Source organism: Natator depressus, chromosome 3 (genome assembly GCF_965152275.1).
Source record: "Natator depressus isolate rNatDep1 chromosome 3, rNatDep2.hap1, whole genome shotgun sequence".
NCBI lineage: Eukaryota > Metazoa > Chordata > Testudines > Cheloniidae > Natator > Natator depressus.
The window spans coordinates 207,039,839-207,066,693 of NC_134236.1; the positions used below are offsets into that span (position 1 = coordinate 207,039,839).

General features: G+C 49.3%; 1 protein-coding gene across 2 annotated transcripts; it reads right to left on the reverse strand.

Annotated features, from left to right (window-relative positions):
- RRP36 (ribosomal RNA processing 36) lies at positions 1–26,613 on the reverse strand. Of its 2 annotated transcripts, none has more exons than XM_074949802.1 (8): positions 26,474–26,613; positions 23,575–24,071; positions 16,124–16,262; positions 10,611–10,677; positions 7,676–7,780; positions 7,464–7,538; positions 6,415–6,532; positions 1–382 (listed from the first exon to the last, which is right to left on the reverse strand). In XM_074949802.1, the coding sequence occupies exons 2-8, from the start codon at positions 24,038–24,040 to the stop codon at positions 243–245; spliced, it is 1,110 nt and encodes a 369-aa protein (XP_074805903.1). In that variant the 5' UTR covers positions 24,041–24,071; positions 26,474–26,613; the 3' UTR covers positions 1–242. The 2 variants fall into 2 exon arrangements, with proteins under 2 accessions (XP_074805903.1, XP_074805902.1); XM_074949801.1 differs by lacking the exon at positions 26,474–26,613 and adding an exon at positions 25,977–26,127 and having other exon boundaries at positions 3–382.
- Between the last annotated feature and the right edge of the window lie 242 nt (positions 26,614–26,855).

The following is a 26,855-nucleotide window of genomic DNA, read 5'->3' on the forward strand; positions in this document are numbered from 1 at the left end:
GTAGCCTTGTGCAGGAATGGGTCAGAATTTTATTTTGCTCAGACTCTGACTGTCTAGATGGATGGACACAGTCCTTGGTTCCGATGCTAAAGAGATGCAGGACAGACTTGAGCCAGTCAGGAAGTGGGGCTGCTGGCTGTGGCCACAATCCAAGGCCCAGCTCCGCATCGGAAATGGCTAAAATCCCACCATCAGATATCCACCACTCAAAGAGCTGGTTGCTGGTCCCACCCACCCAGAAGTCACATGTCCTTCTGGAAGGGCAGTCTGCGCTTGTCCTTAATGGCGTTCCTCTTCCGCTTCTTGCTTAGGAAGCTCTCCAGTTTCCCGCTCCCCTTCAGCGCTTTGTACTTCTCAGCCAGCTCCAATTTCCACTTCTCAGCTGTGCAATGCCAAGGAACAAGGAGGTTTATACTCCAAACCAGCATAACCCTCTCAGGACCTGCTTCTGCTCTGCCCGATCCGCCTGCAGCCCATTCCCTAACCCTGGCCAATGGCTCCACCCTCTCGTCTTCCACCTCCCTTGTGACAACATGCTTCTTCCAGGCAGCCCATGGTCCGCCTGCCACTCCATCTATACACAACAGTGCTGGACACATGCAAAATCCAGGAGCAAGGTGCTGCCCCCACTTGGCCACCACCCTCCTCCCACCCGCTTGGGCTTACACTGTTCTTAGTAATACTACAATTATGCCCAGATGCCCCAGCTGACACCAGGGCCCCACTGTGCCAGGCACTGTACATACACAAACTGAAAGACAGGCCCTGCCCCAAAGAGCTCGCCATCTGAATAACTGACTACTAGCCCCATGGTACAGGTGGGGAATTGAGGCACAGCGACATGAAGAAGCACAGGCAGTCAGTGACAGAGCAGGGAGCTGAGCCAGGCCTCCTGAATCCCAGTCAAGGGCCTCATCTATGAGCTCTGCCTTCCTCTCTCAGGCCTATGGTTCAGGAACCGTGAATAACATTTTTAAAAGCACCTTATGCCCCATTGACTTGGAATGAGGTTCAGGCTCTTAAGTGTCTCGGTCACTTTGGAAGGGTTCACCCATTGGTCTTCCCCTGTCTAACGTGCTTAGCACAAGGGGAGTGCTAGGGAAGGCCAAAAGACAGTTATCTTTTTCTGTAACTGGGGTTCTTCGAGATGTGTTGCTCATGTCCATTCAACTTAGCTGTGGGCGTGCTTTCCACATGCACCGGTGCTGGAAGTTTTTCTCTCAGCAGTATCCATAGGAGACCGGCTCTGGCGCCCCCTGGAGTGGCACGCATATGCCACGGCATATAGGGCGCTGCTGGCCCCCCTCCACCCTCAGTTCCTTCTTGCCAGAAACTCCAACAGTGGGGAAGGAGGGCAGGTTGTGGAATGGACATGAGCAACACATCTCTAAGAACACCAGTTATGGAAGAGGTAACTGTCTTTTCTTCTTCGAGTGATTGCTCACGTCCATTCAACTTAGGTGACTCCAAGCAGTACCCATGGAGGCAGGGGAGGTGTTCACGGACATGTACGTTGCAACACAGCTCTGCCGAACCCACCGCCGTCCCTGGCTGAGTGATGGCGTAGTGGGCCGTGAACATGTGCACCAAGGATGTAGCGGCTCGACAGATGTCCTTGATCGGGAAGTGTGCCGGGAAGGTTGCCAAAGATGCCTGCGCTCTCGTTGAGTGAGTTCTGACAATCAGCGGCAGTGGGGCTCCTGTTAGCTCGTAACAAGCCCTTATGCAAGAGGTAATCCAGTTAGAAAACCTCTGCATGGACACCAGGAGGCCCTTCATCCTATCAGCTGTAGAGATGAAAAGTCGAGTTGACTTACGGAAAGCCTTTGTCCGATCTAGGTAGAAAGCCAGGACACTTCTTATGTTGAAAGCGTGGAGGCGCCTCTCTTCCCTCGTCTCATGGGGCTTAGGGCAGAATACCGGAAGGAAGATGTCCTGGCTCATGTTGGAAAAGTAGGCACCACCTTGGGAAGGAAGGCCGGGTGGGGCCAGAGCTGGACCTTGCCCTTATAAAAGACCGTGTACTGCGGTTCTGAGGTCAGGGCTCGCAGCCCCGAGACTCCCCTCGCCGACATCACTGCCACCAGGAGAGTGACCTTCCACGATAGGTGAGACAGGGAGCACGAGTTCAAAAACTCAAAGGGCAGGCCGGTGAGCCTGGACAGAACCAAGTTGAGATCACACTGAGGGGCCGGGGACCAAACTTGAGGAAAAAGTCTCTTGAGACCTCTGACTGTCATGTCATGGGAGAACTCCGTCTGCCCCTGGACAGGCAGATAAAAGGCGGAGATGGCCGCCAGATGCAACCTGATAGAGAAGTGTGTCAGGCCCTGATTCCTCAAATGACACAGGTAGTCTAAGATCGACTGCATCGAAGAATGCGAGGGGGAAATGCCGTGTTCAGCTGCCCAGTGGGAGAACCTTGTTCACTTTGCCAGGTAACTGTCTAGTCGAGGGCTTTCTACTCTCGAGGACGACCTCCTGTACCCCTTCTGAACAGGCCCTTTCCTCAGGGTTCAGCCACGCAGTGAGTATCGTTGCGGGAATGGTGCCTGGACTGGGAGTAGACAGTCGCCAGCCATTGCTGCAGGGGTCGCATCCAGAGCCTGGTATTGCACAAGACACATGTGCACGCTGCCATGTGACCTAGGAGGCGCAGGCAAACCCTGGCCATAGTCAGGGGAAATGTGGAGACTTCTGCAATGAGGTCGGCTATTGCCCCGAACTTCTCCAGTGGCAGGAACGCTGTGGCAGAGGTTGAGTCGAGCACCACTCCGATGAACTCTATTCTCTGTACTGGAACTAACGTGGATTTTCTGTTGTTCACCAATAGGCTGAGGCGACGGCACGTGGCCAGCAGCACCGCAACGTCTTCTTAGACCTGGAGATGCCCTTGACAAGCCAGTCGTTGAGGTACGGGTAGATCTGGATACCCCAACATCTGAGATAAGCCGCCACCACCGACATACACTTGGTAAATACCCACGGTGCTGTTGCTAGGCCAAACGGACCTACCGTGAAGCGGAGGAAGCGTCTGTCTCTCTTGAAGATGGCGATGTGAAAGTACACATCTTTCAGATCGAGGGCAGCGTACCAATCTCCCGGATCCAGGGAGGGGACGATGGAGGCCAGGGAGAACATGCGGAACTTCAGTTTTGCTAAGTAGTGGTTCAAGCCCCGCAGGTCTCATATGGGCCGCAGACCGCCCTTGGCGATTAAAAAAATATTGGGAATAGAACCCCTTGTTCTTGTACTCCACAGGAACTACCTCCACCGCACCCAGCTGTAGTAGACCCTCTAGCTCCTGCACGAGAAGACTCTCATGAGAAGGGTCCCTGAAGAGGGACGGGGAGAGTGGCGGGAAGGGGGTAGAAAGTAACTGAAGGGTGTAACCCTGCGCCACTGAATTGAGGACCCATTGTTCTGATGTTATAGATACCCACACAGGGAGGAAAGAAGAAAGGCGGTTGGTAAACGGGAGGAAGGATCCAGAGAACGGTCTGGTAGGTTGCCCTCGGGTGTACTCTCAAAACGGGTGCCTGTTCATCTGCTTACTGCAGGTCGAGCCCGCCTGGGATGTAGACTGGGGTTGGTGGCCAGGGCGCCTCTTGTAGCCCCTGGATCTTTTGTGGGGGGGCTCCTCGCGAGGGTGGCTCCCCTGGCTCTGAGGCTGCTGCGACTTAAACCGTTTGTGGGAGGAATGTGGACAGTGTACAGGCCCAGTGTTCTTAGGGTCGTGCGGGAATCTTTCAGGCCCTGGAGTTTAATGTCCGTCTGTTCTGCGAATAGGGCGTGCCCGTCGAAAGGGAGATCTTGCATTGACTGCTGAGCCTCCAAGGAAAGACCAGAGAGGAGCAGCCAAGAAGCCCTGGGCAACAAGATGGCCAATGCCATGGTATGGGCACCAGTGTCCGCAGCATCCAATGCCGCCTGGAGAGCTGCTCTGGCCGCTGCCAAGCCTTCATCCAAGATCGTCCAGAACGCCTTCCTAGAAGCCTCAGGAAGGGCGCTCTCGAACTTGGTCATGGCCTGCCACATATTAAAATCATAGCAGCCTAGGAGGGCCTGATGGTTGGCCACCCGCAAATGTAGACTGGAGGATGAATAAACTTTACACCCAAACAATTCTAGTCTTCTTGAATCTTTATTCTTGGGGATAGCCCCCGGTTGATCCAGTCTCTCCCTGTGGTTGACTGCCTCTACCACTAGAGAATTGGGAGCAGGGTGGAAATAAAGGTACCCGTGGCCCTTGGATAGCAGAAAGTACTTGCACTCCGCCCTCTTGGGGATCAGAGGCAAGGAGGAGGGGGTTTGCTAATTTTCGTGACCTCCTCATGTAGGGGCAAAGCTACCCTGGGTGGGGCTGCAGGGCAGAGAACATCAAAGAGTGAGTCTGTGGGCTCCTCTAACTCCTCTGCCTGGAGGCCCAGGTTGGTGGCAACCCTCTAACAGCTCCTGATGCGCCTTAGCATCGTCCTGGGGAACTGGTGGAAGGGGCCCCCACTATAGCCTCATCTGGTGACAAGGAAGAGGAAGCCAGTACCAAGGGGTCCAACCAGAGGTGGTCTGACGGCTTGCTCATTCACTTCCTCCTGTGTCCGTGGTGTGTCTGCAGCCGAGGCCTCTTGAACTGGAGGGAGGCAGCTGGTCTCTCTGAAGCTCCAGATACCGAGGGCTGAGTGAACCCCCATGAGTACCACTGTGCCAGCCATGGAGTCTGAGGCCATGGGGCCGGCTGGGTGCCATAGATGTAGTCTGCACCATAGGTATCGGAGCTTGTCCCGCAGCTAGGGAACCTCGCTCTGAACCCAAGCTAGAGCCCAAGCAGTCACTCCCCTCTGACCAAGACTGTGCTGAGTGGTGATTCTGTCCTCATCGGTAACGGTTGCTCCTCCAGGAGTTGGATCTGGCTGACCTCGACGAGTGCCTGGACTGGCGCCTCGGTGATCGGCAATCTACACCTCACGCTTGATGAGTGGTACTGGGATGTGGAGTGGGATTGGGAACTAGAGCGGGCTTGGCGTCAAAGATGCAGCCGCATGCGGTGATACTCCCCTGAGGGATCGGTGATGGTCCGGAGAACGGTACCGTCGGTCCCTCGACCTGTCCCCGGAGCAGTACCGGTGCCACAGAGATTACACGAGCCGTGCCTCGAGCCTCTCTGCCCTTGGCCGAGGTCCAGATGGGACTGCAAAGCTTCTACCTATTGCAGCCAGAAGCATGTTGGCTGCGAGAAGGTGACCGTTGGCGGGACATTCCCCGTGATGGGGAGCACTGCTGGAAAGGTGGAAACTGTGGTGGTCCCAACACGGGTTTACCCCGGGACCCTGCAGGGGCCGGAGTGGGTGGCACCGGGAGGAACATCATCTCTTACACTGCTTGCAGGGCCTCCGGCATGGACAGCACCTGGAGCTGACGAGGACCTGTCGCAATCTGGGGTAGCCGGAGAGGAGCAGGCTGGGCTACACTGCTCAACCAGAGCTGGGGTCCGGGATCCCCAAGGGGGTGAAGAGGTGCCCAAGACAGGGCCTTGGTCCACCCCAGACTTGTCCTTTCCCTTGTGGGGAGCTGGAGACCTTCATTGCCCCATCTTCCTAGGCTTCTTGGCTGGAGCCACGGAAGAGGACCGGTGCCGACTCACAGATGGTACTGGCAGGGCGCTACGCACTGAGGTCACGGTGCTTGAGGCCAAATCGGAGCGCTGCTCCGGCATTGGGGTAAGGGCAGACTCCACAAGGAATGTTTTCAAGTGAATGTCACGTTCCTTCTTTGTCCTAGGCTCAAAGGACTTACAGATTCTGCACAGATCACTAATGTGACCTTCGCCCAAGCACCATAAACAACTGTTATGTGGATTGCGAATGGGGCATGGGCCTTTTACAGCGATCACAGGGCTTAAAGCGTGGGGACCAGGGCATGCCCCGTTCGGGATCTACTAAGTCTCTAACAAATAGGGAAACTAAAACTAGAGGGAAATTATATACAATAATATACAAAAGGTAATTGGGTTTGACCAAACGAGAAGCAACAGCGCTAGCTGAAGCAGCAGCAGTTCCATGCATCGTCACTGGCAGCAAGAAGGAATGGAGGGTGGAGGGGGCCAACAGCGCCAGTCCTCTTTGGATACCGCTGAGGGAAAAACTTCCAGCACCGGTGCATGTGGTGAGCACACACACCGAAGTTGAGTGGACATGAGCAATCACTCGAAGGAGAACGCTTGTTCCAGCTGCTGACAGATTTGCCCCACCTACGCTATTGCCCCCACCAGCGTTGGGGGATCTGGTGTGATGGCTATTTATTGAATGAGGTATTTCAATCTGCTCATTATAGGTGCAGGGACCACAAATTAATGGCAAACTGTCAGCAACAGGTCCATTTCCTGGTGTAAACAGAGCAGTAGCATCCTAAACTTACATTTCTTTAGGTAGAAGGGCTTCCTTCCTAGCTGGGCCTGCTCCCTCTGTGCTCTCTTCAAGACCAGCTCCTTCTCTCTCTTCCTCTGCCGTTCCTTCTGAGCCTCCTCCTGCTGTGTCTGGGAAGCAAAAACAGGAACATGTCATGGACCGTCTAGGCCAGGGGTCTGAAACATAAGGCCCACGGGGCTATTTCCTGCGGCCCGCCAAGCTCAGTGCCGCGCTGCCTCCCGCCCACCTCTGGGCCAGGGGTGGCTAAGATTGCCCTCTCTAGCACTGTGAGCCCCGCGCTGCTCCCACCACCACGCCCTGGGGGCGGGGGCACGCAGAGGGCTCCGTGCATTTCTTCCAGGCACTGCCCCCCACAGCTCCCATTGGTCGGGAACGGGGAACCGCAGCCAATGGGAGCTTTGGGGGAGGTACCTGGAGGAGCGGCAAAAGCAGCACACGCAGCCCTGTGCCCCCCGTCCCCCAGGGGCAGCAGGGACGTGGTTCCGGCTGCTTCCCGGAGCGGAGCAGAGCAGAGCAGAGCAGGGCCAGGGCAGGCAGGGAGCCTGCCCTGGCCCCAATGTGTGCTGCTGCCACCCGGGAGCCGCTCTAGGTAAGCGGCGCCGGGCCGGAGCCCGCACCCCTCCTGCACCCAAACTCCCTGCCCTAAGCCCCCTGCCGCATCCCACACCCCTCCTGCACCCCAACCCCCTGCCCTGAGCCTCCTGCTGCACCCCACACCCCTCCCTGGGGGCAGGGAGGGGGCAGAGTTGGGGTGGGAAGAGGCAGGGCAGGGGTGGGGCCTCATGGAAGGGGTGGATTGGCGGCGGGGCTGGGGTCAGTAAGGTGGGGGGGGTGTCAGTGATGCAGCCCTCGGGCCAATGCACTAGTCCTCATGTGGCCTTCGTGGTCATTTGAGTTTGAGATCCCTGGTCTAGACCATGCTCAGGGCAGACCTCCTGTCTCATTAGCCACACTGGACTCTTACATGTTGGCCAGTCTCAGCTGTCTCCCTCCCATGGGAGCAGTGAGCTGAAGCTGGTACCCAAGACACTAACTCACCATGCGCTTTAGGAGCTGCTGCAGTTTCTCCCGCTGCTCCACATTCTGGCTTTTCTTCAACTGCTTCTGAACTATCTACAGGAGAGAGCAATACCCAGTGAGTCCCGCTGCATGTCATTCTTTCCCTCTGAGGCCGGCATGATGGGGCCCTGCAGAAGATGCCTCACTGAAGCAGGCTTTTCTGACCCAACACAAGCAAAGGACAGTGTCACCTCTTTTTCCCTCTTCTTGAGACCGTTCAGGAAACTGTATGTCTTCTCAAATATTTCTGGATTGTACTCCCCAGACAGGTCATCAAAGCGGGGGTCTCTCTGCACCTGCATAGAATGGAGGGGGAAGAGGGGGGATTAGAGCCAAGAGCAGAACTAATGCCTGAATGCAGCTTGGTTGTTCTCCCTAACTCAGCCTAGTCCTATCTCCTGTATCTAGGGCTCTTGTCGCACACTATTTAACATTTTCATCAATAATCTGGAAGAAAACATAAAAATCAATGATAAAGTTTGCAGATACAAAAATTAGGGAAGTGGTAAATAATGAAGATGGCAGATCACTGTTACAAAGCAATCTGGATCACTTTATAAGCTGGGAACAAGCAAACGACGTATATTTTAATATGGCCAAATGTAAAGTCATACATCTAGCAACAAAGAATGCAGGCCATACCTACAGGATGGGGGCCTCTAAAGTAGTGACTCTGAAAATGAGTTGGGGGTCATGGACAGATAATCAGCTGTGGCAAACGCAATCCTAGGATGAATCAGGTGAGGCATTTCCCATATAGAGATAGAGAAGTATTAATGCCATAGTACAAGGCATTGGTCAGACCTCATTTGGAATTCTGGTCACCCACATTCAAGAAAGATGAATTCAAACTGCGGCAGGTGAGGAGAAGAGCTACTAGGATGATCGGGAATGGAGGGCCTGTCTTGCGAAAGGAGACAAGGGATAGGATTACCCTCTATAAATACATCAGGGAAGTGAAGAGCTATTTAAGCTAAAAAACATATTGGCACACGCACAAATGGGGATAAACTAGTCATGAACAAGTTCAGGCTAGAAATTAGATTTCGAACCACCAGTAGAGTGAGGTTCCGGAACAGCATCCCAATAAGAACTGACGGGGCAAACTACTTAGTTAGATTTAAGAGAGCGAGACAAATTTAGGAGTGTGATTGTATAAGGGGGTTGCTTGTGATTATTGGGGGGGGGGGGAGGGAGGGAGGCTTGGCAGCCCTGGGGGTCTGTTCTGATTTTCCTAAAATCCCATGCTTCAGGGCTTCAGCTGGTCACCTGCAGCAGGCAGAAAGAGATTTTTCTCTACTCTCACTTTTTTTTGGTCTTTTTGTCTCCTTCCACTGCAGCATCAGAGAAGACCACAGCTGGAGATGGGACACTGGATGCAATGAGCTAGTGCTCTGAGATGGCTCCAAGCATTCTCTCTCTCAGTTGCTTGGCTGGTTAGTTCTTGCTCATATCTTCAGGGTCTAACTGATCGCTATACCTGTGGTCAGGAAGGAATTTTCCCCCAGCACAGATTGACAGTGACCTTCGGGGTTTTCACCTGTCTCTGCAGTGTAGGGTGTGGGTCACTTGCTAGAACTATCCGGGTGTATCTTACTTACCATTTTCCTACCATTGCGGGGGCTTCAGGCACTGGGGTACCTCAGACCCTCCTGTTCTCTGCCTGTGGCACCTAATAGTCTAGTCTCCTGTGGGCTGTAACACTTTGGTCCAATTTCAGTTGTTGGGTTTAGCATGGGTGTGCTTCACGGTGTAGGAGGCCTGTGATAGACAGGAGATCAGATGAGATGATGTGGTGATCCCTTCTGGCCTTAAACTCTGAGTCCCAGTGCAACACTGTGGCCAAAGGGGCTAACGCAATCCTGGGATGTATAAACAGGAGAATTTGAGTAGGAGCAGACAGTTTATTTTACCTCTGTGTTTGGCACTGGTGCAACCACTGCTGGAATCCCGTGTCCAGTTCTGGTGCCCACAGTTCAAGAAGAATGTTGATAAACTGGAGAGGGGTCAGAGAAGAGCCACGAGAATGTTTAAAGGATTAAGCTTCTCTTTGTTAAATGAAATAGATTGAGCTTCTGGAGCCTATCACTATAAGGCATGTTTTCTAATCATTCTTGTGGCTCTTCTCTGACTCCTCTTCAATTTGTCAACATCCTTACTGAATTGTAGGCACCAGAACTGAACACAGTATTCCAGCAGCGGTCACACCAGTGCCAAACACAGAGATAAAATTACCTCTGGTTCCACTCAAGATTCCCATTTGTGCAACCCAGGATCCCATTAGTCCTTTTGGTCACTGCATCACACAGGGAGCTCACGTTCAGCTGATTACCCACCATGATCCCCACATCTCTTTTCAGAGTCACAGCTTCCCAGGATAGAGGATGGGGAGCCTCTAAGTATGCCCTATGTTCTGTGTTCCTAGATGCATACGTTAGCCACATTAAAATGCATAGTTTGCTTGTGCCCAGTTTACCAAGCAATCCAGATCACTCTGAATCAGTGACCTGTCCTCTTCATTATTTACAACTCCCCCAATTTCTGTGTCGTCTGCAAACTTTATCAGTGGTGAGTTTATGTTTTCTTCCAGGTCATTAATAAAGATTTTAAATAGCCTAGGGCCAAGAATCAATCCCTGTGGGACCCCACTAGAAACACAGCCACTCGATTCCCTGCTCTCAATTATATTTTGAGACCTATCAGTCAGTTAGAGTCTCCACCACTGGCAATTTTAAAATCACGATTGGATGTTTTTCCAAATGACCAGCTCTAGTTCAAACAGGAATTCATCCAGGGCAATCCTATGGCCTAATGCATGAGGTCAGATTAGATGATCAGTGGTCCCTTCTGGCCTTGGAATCTATAAATCTAGGACTAGCTGGAGCAGCGCCATTTCCACCATATATCCACTGGCAGCACCAAACTCTTCTGTATTCACACAGGGTCGCTCCTCACAGCCTGCTCCTTGACTGCCTCAAAAATCTGAGGGTCCATACCCTTCCCCCAGACCGCCTTCTGGGTCTCATTCCCTTCAACAGTCCATTTATATGGTCTCTGCCACACGTATCTTGTGTTCCTCATCAGCCTCCACAGGAACCGACTGCTAACCTGGGAAAGAGCACTTACCATCTTTTTAACAGAGACCACTTGTCGTAGAAAGGGGACCGGTTTCTTGGCAGAAATCTCCAATGGCCTGAGAGAAAAACATATGTTAGAGAAAGGAGAAAGAAGTCTGGCCAGGTCAAACTCTGACTGCTGACAGTTTGCTACCACTCAGCACACAGAAAGACCACTGCTTCTCCAGTCACCCAGAACAATCACCGAAAAGTGGGGAGGTCTGCTCTGTGCAGTCCATTCACAACCCGTACCTCTCACAGACACATGCCTTGAGACCACCACCCTATGAGCCAGGGCAGGAGAACTCCCCACACTACGTTTTCCAGAGCTTTGTCCAGGCTAGTTTTAAAATATTTCCTAAGTAATGGAGTTTTTATAGCTTCCCGAGGAACAATGCGGAATAATTTATTATTCAATCACCTGACAGTCTCCTTTGCTTAATTTCATCCCATTATACCTGTACACACATTAAATAATCCCTCTCCCTCCCTGGTGTTCTCGGCCCAATACTATTCAATATTTATCAATGAAGATGATTACAAAAATCACTGCTGGTAAAGTTCGCAGATAACAGACAAATCGGTGGAGTGGTAAATAGAGACAGATAGGTCAGTTCTACAAAGCTATCTGGAAGGCTTGGACAGCTGGGCTCACTAGATCATGCCTTTTTAATACAGCCAAATGCAAGGTCAGACGTTTAGGAACCATGGGAGTATGTCATACTTACAGGATGAAGGTCTGTATCCTGGAAAGAGACTCTGAAAAGGATTTAGGGGCCATGGTGGAAACTGAACATGAACTCCCAGTGCGATGCCGTGGCTAAAAGTGTTATCACAATCCTTGGATGGAAAACGGGGGAATACAGAGTAGAAGCAGGGAGTGGTAGTATTACCATTGATAAGACTGTTACTGGATACTGTGTCCAGTTCTGGAGTCCACACCTTAAAAAGGATGTTAAATCAGAGAGGGTTCAGAAAAAAGCCACAAGGATGCATCAAAGTCTGGAAAACCTGCCCTATAGTTAGAAACTAAAGGAGCTCAATCTATTTAGTTAAGAGGTGACTTGATCACTATCTGCAAGAACCTATATGGAAAGAAGAGTTGATAGTATAGGGTTTTTTAACCTAGCAGACAAAGGCAGAACAAGATCCAATAGCTCAAGACTGTAGCTAGATAAATCCAGACTAGAAATAAGGTGCATTTTTAACAGGGAGGGTAAGCTACCACTGGAACAACTTACTAAGAGATGTGATAGAATCTCCATCACTTGAAGTCTTTAAAACAAGACCGAATGTCTTTCTAAAACAACATGCTCTAGCTCAATCATAAGTTACGGGCCTGATGCAAGAATCATTGGGTGAGGTTCTCTGGCCTGTGCTATACACGTCAGACTAGATTATCATAATGGTCCCTTTTCGTCTGAGCATTTATAAAAGTATTTGTAGACTTGTGGTCCCTCGCTCCCTTAGCCTTAGTTGACCAGATATTAATTTAAGCACACACAGCTGCTATAACCAGTGTTCATAAATACATTCCTCCAGACTCTCACCTTTTCTATTGCTTTCCTCTAAATTCCCATCTTTCTGGTAATGAAGTGCCTAGAACTGTATTAGACATTCTAAATCCCACCAGAACTGTAGAGAGGACCACTGCCTCCCACCCAGTATAACTGGATTCAAAAAAGAATTAGATATGTTCATGGAGGATAGCTTCATCAATAGCTATTAGCCAAGATGGTCAGAGATGCAACCACATGCTCTAGGTATCTATAAATCTCTGACTGCCAGAAACTGCCAGGGGCGGATCACTCAATAAATTGCTTTATTCTGTTCATTCCCTCTGAAACACCTGGCACCTATGTCAGATCACAGGGTACTGGGCTGCAAGGACCCACTATGGCCATTCTTATATTTTCCCTGCTACTCACCTTTATGTATGCAGTCCAAAACCACACTGGCTGATTTTGCTGCCATACCACGTTAAAGGGTCATGTCTCATTAGCCATGCACTATCACCCCAACACATTTTCCTCATTACTGCTTACCAGGGATTTTGGATTATCTTTTCCGAAATCAATCACATTTTGATGTTTTCTGATACAGTAACTCCTCACTTAAAGTGTTCCCGGTTAACGTTGTTACGTTTCTGATCAATTAGGGAACATGCTCGTTTAAAGTTATGCAATGCTCCACTATTACGTTGTTTGGCTGCCTGCTTTGTCCACAGCTGGCAGCCTCCCTACACCTGCCCCCCCACTCCCCACAGCACCTCCCGCCCGCTGGCAGACCCCGCAGATCAGCGCCTTCCCCCACCCCCTCCATCCCACTGCCTCCTGCCCGCCGCAATCAGCTGGCTTGCAGTGTTTAGGAGTCAGGAGTGGGGAGAGGAGAGAGGACTCAGCAGGCAGGTTCCCCCTCCTTCCCATCTCCTGAACACCACAAACTAGCTGATTGCCCCGGACAGGAGGAGCCTGCACACTAAGTCCTCGCTCCTCCCCCGTCCCTCCTAAATGCTGCAAGCCAGCTGATTGCCCCAGGCAGGAGGGAGGGGGAAGGAGCTTGCGAAGTACAGGGGGATGAGGTGGGGGGGGGGAGAAGAGGTAGGTCAAGGATGGGGGCTTGGGGGAAGGGGTGGAGTGGGCGGGCTGAGGGTTGAGCCCCCCGCCCCTGGTGCTTGCAGAGTAGGGGAAGCTGCCACTGCTGCTGCCCAACGTTCTTCTCCTAGCCTACAGCACCTTCAGCCTCCTTGTCTGCCTCATCTCCAGTGCCAGTGGGCTGTGCCTGTGTAGGGTAAGGCAGGGGCACCTCCCAACAAATGATTGAAGCTGGCTTGCAAATCCTGAGTGATGACGATCCTTAGAGGGAACGCAGCTCCAAAGTGATTAGGGGAGTTGATCATCACAGAATATCAGGGTTGGAAGGGACCTCAGGAGGTCATCTACTCTAACCCCCTGCTCAAAGCAAGACCAATCCCCAATTTTTTCCCCAGATCCCTAAATGGCCCCCTCAAGGATTGAACTCACAACCCTGGGTTAGCAGGCCAATGCTTGACTTGCTATAAAGAAATTTACCAAGAAAAAAAAAGGAAAGCAAAACAACAATCTCTAGATGTGTTTTTTCGAGTTCAGAAAGCTCAGCAAGAGGAGCAGCCGGACAATCCACCCTCTGACTCCACCACCTCAACCAAGCTTCATACTCAGCAACGATGACTGTAGTATTAAATTGCTTGTTTAAAATGGTTTAAAATGTATATAATGCCTTTTGTCTGGCAAAAAAAATTTCCCTGGAACCTAACTCCCCTATTTACATTAATTCTTATGAGGAAACTGGATTCGCTTAACGTGGTTTCACTTAAAGTCGCATTTTTCAGGAACATAACTACAATGTTAAGTGAGGAGTTACTGTAGTTTTTCAAATCACCTTTGCTCCCTCTGTATCACTTCTGTCCTCACTGGTATTTGAGGTTCTCCCCAATTCAGTAACATCAGCAAGCGACACGAGTGCTGTTTAGTCTCTCTGAAGATGTTTGTAAATTAGACTGGACATTTCCCAATCCCAGCAGCATCTCTCACTGGACACCTCCCCTCAATTCACACATTGACATGTACCATTATCCTTTGACAGAAATTGGAAAGAGTGTAAACAATCGTTGCATGCCACAGTAAGGTCAGATTTTGAGACACTGCATCAAATGCTTTCCTGAAATCCAAATATGACAACATTCAGCAGTGAAACTAACAAGTCAGGTCAATTTTGCTTTGCTGCAGCTCAGACAGTACTTTCTCACAAAAAGCAGAGGCAGGATTTGGAGCTATTCACAAGAAGAGAGGATGCAAATAATGGGGGATGCATGAAGAAAAGAGTAGCAGTCCCTGCAGCCCTGGACAGACAGGAGGTTTACAGGCATGTGGGGGGTGGAGGGAGAGGACAGAGTAAATGATCTCCCTGCTGAAAGAGAGAAGGACATCCCCCATCTGGCATCTATCAAATTCAGACATTCCCTAGCCATAGGCAATACAAGAGAGGAAGCCCCCACGCACAGTCCCATGACAGTACCCTACTAGGAGCACCAGCACTATCCCCACATCCAGCAGCTGGGCTCCTCACCATGGTGTTGCCCCAGCAGCTCCCTGGAGATCCCCACCCTTTCTCTCTACTACACATTTTTCAAGCTCTGCTCAGTGCATTTCTTTGTATTTCCGTGACAGGTAATTTGGCAGGGGCTGCTGCCCTTTGAACAAGCGCGCAGCACTTCATTGTACAGTGCTCCACTGAAATCAACAGACCTCTGATGGATTTCCCTGGCAACACCTTAGGGAACCTTAAGAAGGTTCCTTTCAAAACACAAACATACCAAGGGACTTTAGCAGCCTGGGGGCTTTTGTATGAAGCATTCCTCAAAAGGCTTTCGAGCGTTAGCAATAACTAGAGATAAATACCCCATAATAGCAGAGGCACAGATGTTTTATGAGGGGTACTGGATTGTCTTTAAAGCTCCAAGATCCTCAGGTAGAAGGCAAAACAGAAATACAAAATATTCTCACCATCCCTGTAAGGGGGAAGAGAGGTTTTCATCTGAGGTTTAGAACGAGATGAAAGAATGCTGATAAAACAGAGCGGGGAGGCAGTCTGTTTGAATCATCTTGGAAATGACACTTACGCGGACTGAAAATTGGCTTCAGGACCACGAATAAAGGGTAATGACACATGGCAATGTATAAAGCTGGGGCGAGATGTCTGGTGAGGGACTGTAGCACTCTGTTTAGGTCTTGTCTTATTTCATATCTCCATTAACCATCACATTGATGACACCCCAGAATATATTCAACTGGGCGGAGCTGTGAATACAAATGCTGACAAATATGGACAGAAATTAACAAGAGGAAATTCAACTTGGAAAAAATGCAGCTGTGAGAGGCTGCAGAGAGGAAAAACCAATTTTCGGCTACATCTGGCCACAGAGCAGGAGGGATAGCCCCTCTTTAGATAGCTCTAACTGTAGTTGGAATAGTGTGCTCAGCTGTGGGAACCTCATTACCAGAAAGATACTGGCAAGCTGGAAGGAGTTCAGAAAACCATAAGGAGAATGGTTCATTGACTAAGTTAAGATTTAAAGAGAATTATGGATAGCTCAGAAGAGACAACAAAAGGTGTGTGTGGGAAGTGTTAAAAGCATCTCTCAATCTGAGGGGCTGCAAAGCACCTGCAGTAAGGATAGCAAAGATGAAGGCAGGAGGAGCGTCTCAGCAGGAAGTGTTGGTTATGAACTAAGAGCTATCCTAAACGCTTTTGCTTAGTGGCACTTTGGAAATTCAAAGTCATGGATGGCAAGTGGCAAAGGGATGGACCATTCCCAAAGGAAACATTATGACAAAGGATCTCTGTTGTGTGCCATGCTAGAGGGTCTGATCTACCCGCCTGGCACAGAAGACACTCTGAGGGGCGCTCATCATGCTTGCACTGGATGAGGCAGCACATACATACACTTCTGTCTGCAGAGAAAGGGCTCTGGAACATATTTACCCCTGTTTGCTGGGCCGTTGCTTTGTCCTAGGTTTTGTATGGTTCACTGGCTTCTTCCCACTAGTCATCTGCTGATATGCTTTGGTTCCAACACTGCTCCGCAGCTGCAGCAGTTCCTCGAAAGACAGTAAGGATAGTTCTGGGAAAGAGAAAACAAAAAGGGACTCTCAATCTCTCAATTGCCAGACACACACTTCTGCATTTACACCTGATGTGCTGGAATCCCCCCGTACAAGGGATACAGGGGCAGCTGAGGTGCCTCCACTCACAAAACACTTCCCTCCCAAGCTCAGGGACAGCCAGCAAGTCAGACTGTTCTTCCTTGGTTTCTCCCTCACAGCCACCCCATGAAGCATTACCATTCCCTCCCAGTGCAGAGACTGTGAAGACCCCCTCCTTAGCGTCTCCCTGCCAGATCATCAGAGGGCCCAGGAGGCCACTCCAAGGTTTTCACCTGGTCATCAAAGCATACAAGAGGCATTCAGACTCTCTTCCAGTGGGCTGCGTATTAACTGCATTGCCAGCCTCTGATGTGTCAACCACCCCATCCTGACCCTGGCTGCAGTGAGACTCCCCAAATCCTAGTTCCCTCCTTGCAGGGTTACACGTAGCTCATTTCTCACACTGCTCTGGAGTCTTTTTACACAGGAAATCATTTACCTTTGCATCCAAAGATTGCTCAGAAGGGTTAGTGAAAAGCTGTCAAGTTCATTTCATCTCAGAGTCATAGAGTTTAAGGCCAGAAAAGACCAATACATCACCTAGTCTGACCTCCTGTCTATCACAGCCCACCACACACCACCCAGTCACCCCAATACCAAGCCCAGAACTGCTCCCTATTGCTCATTTTCTAGGACTTCTTCTACTATAGGTTTAAGTGTCCCAGGTGATGTAGCCTCACAATATTCCAGAGGCTAACACACTGCACTGAGACATGTTCTCCTGATACTCAGCCCTAATGTCCCCTTTCTTTTAGGGATATAACATGAACTCTGGTTTATTTAAAAAAAAAAAAAAAGTCATGATTTCAGGTCCTACCCCTACCAGATATCCACTCAGTGTGTTTTTACAAACACATTTTCTATCTTATAACATGTTTCTCTCTCTCCCCCCAGCTGCTGTATAAGAGACCCACACAAACAAGGGAAACTTCAAAAATGACTAGAGTGCACGTAAATGCACACAGTATGAAAACAAAACCAAGAAAAACACAAATCTCTCCCTAGTATCCTTCAGTGGCAGTGATTTTACATGATACTTGCAACCACAGCATGTAAAACTTTCAGACAGATATGTGAATTTCAAGTAGATAGTATGCCTGTTAGCCCATTACCTCTAGTTACACCCCCAAACAGTTCCTCTTCCTCCTGTTTACACCTTTAAAATAGTCAAGACATTTACCCTCCCCTTAGTAGTGCTAGACATATACAGCCCCTTGAATTCTTCATGATATTAAGTGTCTGGAACGAACAATATTCCTGATGTGATCTGGCCAGTGCAATCATCACCCTGCCCATGACACGAAGCCTCTGAACATGCAGCCCAAACAGTACATTCCATGCTCAGACTGTCACATTCGATCAGACCATTGGTCCATCAAGTCAGTTATCCTGCCCTTGGCAACCACCTTCTGCTTCAGAAAGCAAAAAAAACCTAACAAAGCTGGTCAACTGCATGCAAATTCCTGCCTGACCCCATTAACAGAGGACGCCCTGACACAGAAGATTCAATTACTTTAAGTGTCTTTATTGAAGTTTATCTTGATTACCACTACAAAAGGTTTTTTTTTCCCTTCTTCTTCTCTCCTGCTGGTAATACCTCACCTTAATTGATCACTCTCGTTATAGTGTATATGGTAACACCCATTGTTTCATGTTCTCTGTATGTATAAATATCTTCTTACTATATGTTCCATTCTATGCATCCGATGAAGTGGGCTATCGCCCACAAAAGCTTATGCTCAAATAAATTTGTTAGTCTCTAAGGTGCCACAAGTCCTCCTGTTCTTTTTATTGAAGTAAAATTTCTTTACCTAGTCAAAGTTCAGGGCAACTGCACATGTATTTCTCTGTCACAATCCAGCAAGGGCATCCACTCCAGGCTCTCAGCCCCTCAGCAGTCACTTCCCTTCAGCAGAGACCCACCTCCCTTCCCCACCTAACCAGAGGTTTTCCAGGTTGCACAGGAGTTCCCCAGGAAGTCAGACCTCCTGCTTTGCTTTCTCCTCAGAGGCTATAAACAGTGTAATTTCCCAGTTATAACATACCACGCAGTAGAGCCGTGCAGTGGGACTGGGAGATGCACCAGAACATAATGGGTCTTCTCAGACAGCAAACAAATGCTGCAGACCCTGTCCGATCTACTTGTCCAAACCTGCCAGACTCCCGGCCCTTTGCAGTCCTTAAAGAACTCCATGCTAGCAGTTCCCTGCTTGCTCCCCCCAGCATTCCATGTGGCTTCATGGGCCGCACCATACCCCTGCCACTCCATGCCAGGAGGCTGCAAGAAAAAACACGGATTCTCATGCACTGACCTGTGAGAACCATGGCAGGTGAATCAGTAGCCACAATGAACTACGTTTGTGCACTGAAACGGATAGAAATGTTTGCTACCTTTCCAATTTCACAGTCCCATTCTGTTAATTTATGTTTAAAGTTTATACTGCATTGCCTGGTTTTTTGCACAGGTTTTCCTGCCCTGATTATGCCACTCAATACATTTCTGTTTTTTAAAATAAAATGATCTTTATTAGTTCACAACACACATCACTGGATGCACAGTGGTACTTAAAGCACACAGTACTTATAAATGAGCAGTCATTTATAAAATGTATGACAAGCACCTCTTAATTCATAGCTTCAGTACACACAGCATTACAGTTACACATGGACAGCAAGTACTACACAATTCCTAGCAGCACCCAAAGCTTCAGGCCCACAGAACAGTCCAGTCCAGAACGCTAATGTGGCTGATGGTTAAAATGATCTTTCAAAGCCTCCCTCAACCACACACTTCCATACTGAGCTCTCACAACAGCACTTGTGTCCAGCTGTTCAAACTTAGACAGCCGCTCCACCTCAGCCCTCCACCCTGCTGGCAGCTTCTCCGCCTCTGCACTACAGATATTATGCAGGACACAACAGGCAGCTATAACCATCCCATTTTTTCCTCTCGCTGAAGTCCAATCTAGTGAATAAACAAATGCCCGTGTCCTTTCAATCTACCGAAAGCACATTTATCATTCTGCACCTGCTCAGCAAGTAGCTGAATCTTTCTTTGGTGCTGTTGAGGTGGCCAGTGTACGGCTTCTGAGCCAGGGAGTAAGTGGTAGGCTGGGAACCCCAAAATCACTACTGGTATTTCCATATTGTCAATAGTAGTCTGATGGTTGGGAAAGAATCCCGCTGCTTGTAACTTTCTGAACAATCCCGTGTTCTTAAAGATGTCAGGGGCATGCACCTTCCCTGACCAGCCCATATGGATATCGGTGAAGCGTCTCTAGTGATCCACCAACATTTGCATAACCACAGGAAAGCAGGCCTTTCTGTTGATGTACTCTATGGTAAGGAGGGCTGGAGCCAAAATAGGAACGAGCATGCCGTCTTTCATCTTACTGCAGTTTGGGAACCCCCTTTCTACAAAGCCATCTACTACATCCTGTCCATTGTCCAGAGTCACTGTCCTGCATAGCAAGAGATGATTCATGGCCCTACATACTTGCAAGACTCTGGCCCGCACTGTGGGTTTCAAACTCCAAAATGATTTCCTGCTGACCAGTAAGCAACCTGGCATTGCAAGCTTCCAGAATGTGATCACCACTTGCTTCGCAGCTGTCAGTATAGCTTTCATTCTGATGTTACTGCACTGGATGGTTGGGGCAACCACGGCAACCAGATGCAGGAATGTGGTCTTTTGCATCCAAAGGTTTTGTAGCCACTGCTCGTCATCCCAATCCTGCATTACGATGCAATCTCACCAGTTAGTGCTTGTTCCTTGTGCCCAAAAGCAGCGCTCCACCATCTGCAGCTGTTCTGTGACAATCACCACCTTGAACTGTTTTTCGCTATGTCCCTTAGCAATTTGTCCTCAAAAGAATGGCCTCATTATCCAAGAGCAATACCCAAGTTAGACGCCAGCTACAACACACAGATCCAGTTGCTGGGAAAGGTGAAGGTTCTGGGACTCCTAGCAGGGTATAACTGGGTTTTTTTAAAAAGAATTAGACACATTCCTGGAGGGTAGGTCCATCAGTGGCTATTAGCCAAGATGGTCAGGGATACAATCCCATGCTCCAGGTATCCCTAAATCTCTGACTTCTAAAAGCTGGGACTGGATGACACTATATGGATCACTCAATATATTTTCCCTGTTCTGTTCACTCCCACTGACCACTGTCAGAAGACAGGATACTGGGCTAGATGGTCACTGGTCTCACCCAGTATGGCCATTCGCCTTAGGAGTGACCATAACTCTATATAAGTTCATAAACTCCCATTGTGTTCTGTGCACTCAAGCACCACAAAGCCTTTTTAAGCTGTTACTTCTCATATCTAACCATCATTACAGTTCTATCACACCAGTTCTTTTATCATCTCACTGCCTTACAAATTCTAGGACACCTGACAATCTGCCTCTCCCCTACCCACTCCCAGCCAAGAAGGTGTTTTCAGTATTTGTTGTATTTCAGTGGATCTGGTTTTGGGAGGTTAGGTGGAAGAAGTGGATTTTACATTTCAGTTGGAAGGTGAGAGATGAAGAGGTCATTCTGATTTTGGCTACTTGCTGTTCACTAACGCCCCTAAATATCTTGACATCACTGCTTTCCAGGTTTCTACCTTGCACTGAACATCTGTGTGTTCACATTCCTTTTCTTTTGGCCACCTTTCTAATCTCTCTAGAGCCCTCTCTATTATTTATCTTCATTACGTTCATACCACGTCCTAGTTCAATATCATCTGAATTTCATTTATGTGCTCTCCATTCCCTCCTTCAGATCCATTAATAAATATGTTTAATAAAACCTAATACCTGTCCCTGCAGAACTCATTAAACATCTCCCTAACTCAGTATGTTACTATGTACAATTAAGCTTGGTTTGTGGTGAATCAGCTAGCTTTTAATCCATGCAATAGCGTCGGACCTTATCCGATGTCATTTTGGGGGGTTTGATTTCACGAGGATGCAAATCCTATAACTGTGCATTCAGGCAGACACTCAGATGCATGGCAGTAACTCAGATGCAAATTTAAGCAGCTGCTTTAGAAAATTTGGTTCTGAATACAAATATCAGATATCACATCTGTATCATTCCTATTGCCCACTAATATAGTAAATAAAAAAAAGTTTGTCAGGCATTATTTTTTCTTTATAAATCCTCCATGCTGCTTCTTGCTCACAGCTCTATGATACCCGGAATCAGGGGTGTCAAGCATTGTGTGAGAAAGGCTAATTCCATTTTTAATTGTTGGCAGGGGTATGCATTTAAGACTAAATACTACCCTCAATTCACAGTGAGAATTCTGCTGATGTCAATGGGAACTTCATAGAATCCTAGGGCTAGAAGGGACCACAATGGTCATCTAGTGACTTCCTGCCAAGATGCAGAACTTGGCGCAGACATGAAGAGTAGAATTTGGCTTTTGTCATAAGTAAACTTAGTTATCTATATTTGTTGCCTGTTTGGTTCTTGTTGCATTCAGCATCACTCAGAAGAAAATATGTTCATCTTTAGTACCAACACTCCCACCCTCCCCACCTTCCTTCCTAATTCCTCTTTATGTTCCTTCTGCTTTCTACATCTTCTTCCCTGCAGCACAATTCTTCACAATTCCACAACCCCACTGGCTTTGCTCCCCTCCTATTCTCTTCACTGCATCTACTAAAATGATCAGTAACAGAACAGTTAATGCTGACATTTCCTAGGTTCATAGATTCCAAGGCCAGAAGGGACCATCAGGATCATACAGTCTGATCTCCAGTATAACGCAAGCCATAGAACTACCCCAAAATAATTCCTAGAGCAGACCTTATAGAGGCCTATCGTCAAGCTTTAGTGTTAACACGCCAATTAAATAAATGGGCAACAGAGACGTTCACAAATCACAAAGCTACTGTTTCAGGCTCAGGAAGGCAAAACTGCATCTGCTTATCCCTGGATTCACATTTGGAAGGTTATTATCAAAACTGAGCAGCCTCCAAGCTCTCTTTTGTTTTTTTAATTAAAACTTATTCTTCACAATCTAAATATACCATGCAGCCCCAAGTACATCATGGGGGCTCTCTGTTTGACACCACTGACCCACGTTTTACAGGTTATTTTCCTTTACTATTTGTCCCATTATTTCACTCAAGACTTAAATTAGATATATGGGTGGCATTTGCCAGGAGCCTTTTTGAAGGCTGAGATCATATTTGCGTACACCACCCCAATCCTTTGAAACCATCCTAGTTTTCACAGTTCATTAGCTAATCCACACTGGAAGACTTCACAGACATCAACTATGGTTCTCAGGCACTTGGTGGCAGAACGTCAGCTACTGTCCCATGTCCTTGACAAACTGACTGCACATGGAAATTAAATAAACGCAGAAATCTTTGGGTGTTTCATTCTACAGATTTATATGAGCTCTACCTAAAGAGCTCAGATAAAATCATAAGCCATCCCCCCATCCCAAATTCAACTCATGAGGTTGGTGTGGGTGGGGAGGAAAGACAAATAGTGAATTAGGAGCTCACACACTGCACATGACTATCAAACTGCTTATTATTTCAGCTCCAATCCATCCTCAGGTCAATGTGGCAAGATTCTCTACAAAAGACTCTCCAAGGTTTTGTCCAGTTTTAAGTGACTCAGATAATAAGGTTTCCAATGTTTCCCTTAGGCTACATCCTTAAAGATTCTACACCATTAGGACATATATCCTGGTATCCAGCCTAACGGTTTATCCATTCTACAGATCTTTACCAAGTTTATAATCAGGTTGTAACAGTTTACTCCACAGTTTGACCATGCTGGGGAGCTGGGTTGTAACAGGCCTGTCAGGCTATAACTGGGTTGTAACAAGAAGTGTCTACTGTAGACAGGCTGGTCTGACCAGCTCTGTGCAACTGGATTAGCCAGTCATCCTATTTCCCAGGTCTCTGTTCCCAAGGACATTTCAATATACCATACAGCAACTGAAAACACATCCACATCCTCTACCCAGGCACCAGTTGGTGAGGCAGCATGAAACGCATGTACCTTGCAAGGTGCAAAGCGTCAACAGGCTAACATGAAATTATGCCAACAAAAATATAGCTGTGTGAATGCCCTGAACCATGGTAGCTGTACTTGTGAGATAGGAGCATGTCAAAGAGAAAAGCAGGAGTCAGCATGGAAAGAAGATCTCAGAACCGCTGATGGGTCACACTGAAACACAGTTTATTAAACACTTCCCATTATCAGTGTTTACCTCTCTTTGTATCACTCTCTGGGGTAGTTTTGCATTTTGAGCTGTCTTTTCCCCCAGCACGTGGCTCTTCATCACTGCTGCCAGAGGTTCTGCTACCTGTCTTATCATCATCATCATCCTCTGAGAAGTCCTCTAGATCACTGTAATCGCTATTGCCATCGCTGTCCTCAGAGTCCTCACTGACAGCTCCCTGGTCAGTGGCACTCTCTCCTTGCAGGAGCCGAGGCTTTTTAGTGTCATGATTGCACTCTCCAGAAATGCCCGCTATGCTACTTGAACTCTCCAGTGGTTGCTTCTGAGCAGTGACAAGCTTACCATCAAGGATGGTGTCTTGAGCGCTTTCTTCCACAGTCTCTATGGCTGGTGCTTTCCTTTTGCCTTGCATCCCCCGAGACACTCCTTTTCCAAAGGAGGAAACATTCTTTCTGAGGCCGTTCCCAGGCCTGTCCTGGCGTGGCCACATCATGAGGCTTTCACTGCTTCCACACAGCCTCCAACTGCAATAAACAATCAGTTTTACAAAAAAACATAAGAGCAGCAATACTGGGTAAGACCAAAGATCGATCTAGCCCAGCATCCTGTCTTCCGACAGCAGCCAATGCCATGTGCCCCAGAAGGAATGAACAGAACAGGGAATCCTCAAGTGATCAATCCCCCGTTGCCCTATCCCTGCGTCTCGCAAATAGAGGCTAGGGACACCATCCCTACCCATCCTGGCTAATAGCCATTGATGGAGACCTATCCTCCATGAACTTATCAGTTCTTTTTTGAACCCTGTTATAGTCTTGGCCTTCACAACATCCTCTGGCAAAGAGTTCCACAGGTTGACTGTGCATTGTGTGAAGAAATACTTCCTTTTGTTTGTTTTAAATCTGCTGCTAATTAATTTCATTTGGTGACCCCTAGTTCTTGTGTTATGAGGAGTAAATAACACATCCTCATTTACTTTCTCCACACAAGTCATGATTTTATAGACTTCAATCATATCCCCCCTTAGTCGTCTCTTTTCTAAGCTGAAAAGTCACAGTTTTATTAATCTCTCCTCAGATGGAAACCATTCTATACCCTTAATCATTTTTGTTGCCCTTTTCTGAACCTCTTCCAATTCCAATAGATCTTTTTTGAGATGGGGCGACCACTTCTGCACGCAGTATTCAAGATGTGGGCGTACCATGGATTTATATAGAGGCAATACGATATTTTCTGTCTTATTATCTATTCCTTTCTTAATGATGCACAACATGCTGTTTGCTTTTTTGACAGCTGCTGCACACTGAATGGATGTTTTCAGAGAACTATCCACAGTGACTCCAAGATCTCTTTCTTGAGAGGTAACTGCTAACTTAGATAATATATATTTGAGATTATGTTTTCCAATGCGCATTACTTTGCATTTATCAACACTGAATTTCATCTGCCATTTTGTTGCCCTGTCACCCAGTTTTGTGAGATCCTGTTGTAGCTCTTCACAGTCTGCTTGGGGCTTAATTATCTTGAGTAGTTTTGTATGATCTGCAAATTTTGCCACCTCACTGTTTACCCCTTTTTCCAGATCATTTATGAATATGTTGAATAGGACTGGTCCCAGTACAGACCCCTGGGGGACACCACTATTTACCTCTCTCCATTCTGAAAACTGACCGTTTATTCCTACCCTTTGTTTCCTATCTTTTAAGCAGTTACTGATCCATGAGAGGACCTTCCCTCTTATCCTATGACAGCTTACTTTGCTTCAGAGCCTTTGGTGAGGGACTTCGTCAAAGGCTTTCTGAAAATCTAAGGACACTATATCCCCCTTGTCCACATGCCTGTTGACCCCCTCAAAGAATTCGAGGAGACAGGTGAGGCGTGATTTCCTTTTGCAAAAACCATGTTGGCTTTCCCCTCAACAACTTACGCTCGTCACAGTGCTGTTGTTGCCCTGTTGTTCCCAGGGCATTACAGAGGCAAGGTGAGATCGTATCTTTTACTGGACCAACTTACATGAAAAATAATACCGCCCCCCCACGCCCCCTTGCCTCTCTGCCAGACAGCGCCGCTGATCGGCCCCCGCTTGCAGCCCTTTGGGATGCTCCCGCAGCGGCTCCGGCTGCCGCCGAGGACGAGCGGAAGGCGCACTGCGGACCGCCCGCAGCTCGGTTGCGACGCGGCCGCCCATCAAGGGCCGCGGCCGGCCGGCCAGCCAGCAGCCACCCTCCCGCCGGCTCGGGACAGGCCCCGAGCACGCTGCAGGGGCCGGCCCGTGGCGTGCGGGAGGAGCCCGACCGGCCGGGGCTCTGCTGCGGGACCGAACGCCTCCCGCTCCCGGAGCGCGCTCAGGGCCCGGCACGAGCGCCCCGACCACCGGGCGGGGGTGGGGAGGGCCCTCGCTCTCGGGGACAGTAACCCTGGCCCAAACTCACCCCAGGAGGCTCCCGGCGCCTCCGCACGCTAGCTAGGCTCCACGCGGCCGGACCAGGCCCCGCCTCGCCTCCAGGCAACCGGCCCCGGCGTGGCGTCACAGAGGGCAGCGAGCGAAACGGCTTCGCGCATGCGCGGGCGGGGAGCCAGGCGCCTAGCAGGGCCGGGGAGGTGCGCATGCGCGGCGGGGCGCGACGCGTGGGCGGGAGAGGCGCGAGGGAGCGGCGCGCGTTGCGAGGCCCGTTGTGTGGCCCCCTCAGGCACGTCCCTTCCCGCCCCCCCCCCACCGCCCGCGCACACACAGCCACACGCAGGCCGGGATCTCGGGCTTTATTCACAGCGCTAGGCTCCACGTACAGACCCCGCAGCACCATGGCGGTGACGGGCAGGGCTCTGAGCTGGGCCAGGGCCAGCCCCCCCGTGCGCCAGGAGGCAGCCAGGCCGAGGAGTTCTCCTTCCCCGTCACCTCCTCCCCCCGGCTGCGGACAATGGCTGGCACCTTCAGGGAGCGCCCGCCATTGGCGGGGTGATGCACAGCCCCAGGGACGAGAGGGTCCATCGCTTCCCTGCCATGGCGATCAATGGAGGTGGCTCCTGTGACTGCTGAAGGCCTCATGATGGAGCTGGCAGAGCAGGAGCTGAGGAGCCCCTGGCGGGAATGTACGGCCCTCGTCTGCCACGAGTCCAGTCTGGTTCCCTGAGGTCCTGCCCCGCTGTGTGTGAGAACAGAGGCAGTGAACGTGATGCTACACCCATCCATTGACTGTTCTCCAGGCAGTAGAGACAAGGGCCATGTTTGGTTCAGAGAACGGAGGGTTTTTTTCCTCGTTAAGTCATAGCTTTTCTTCCACTTATCCCCCTCCACAGAATGAAGGGAAGAA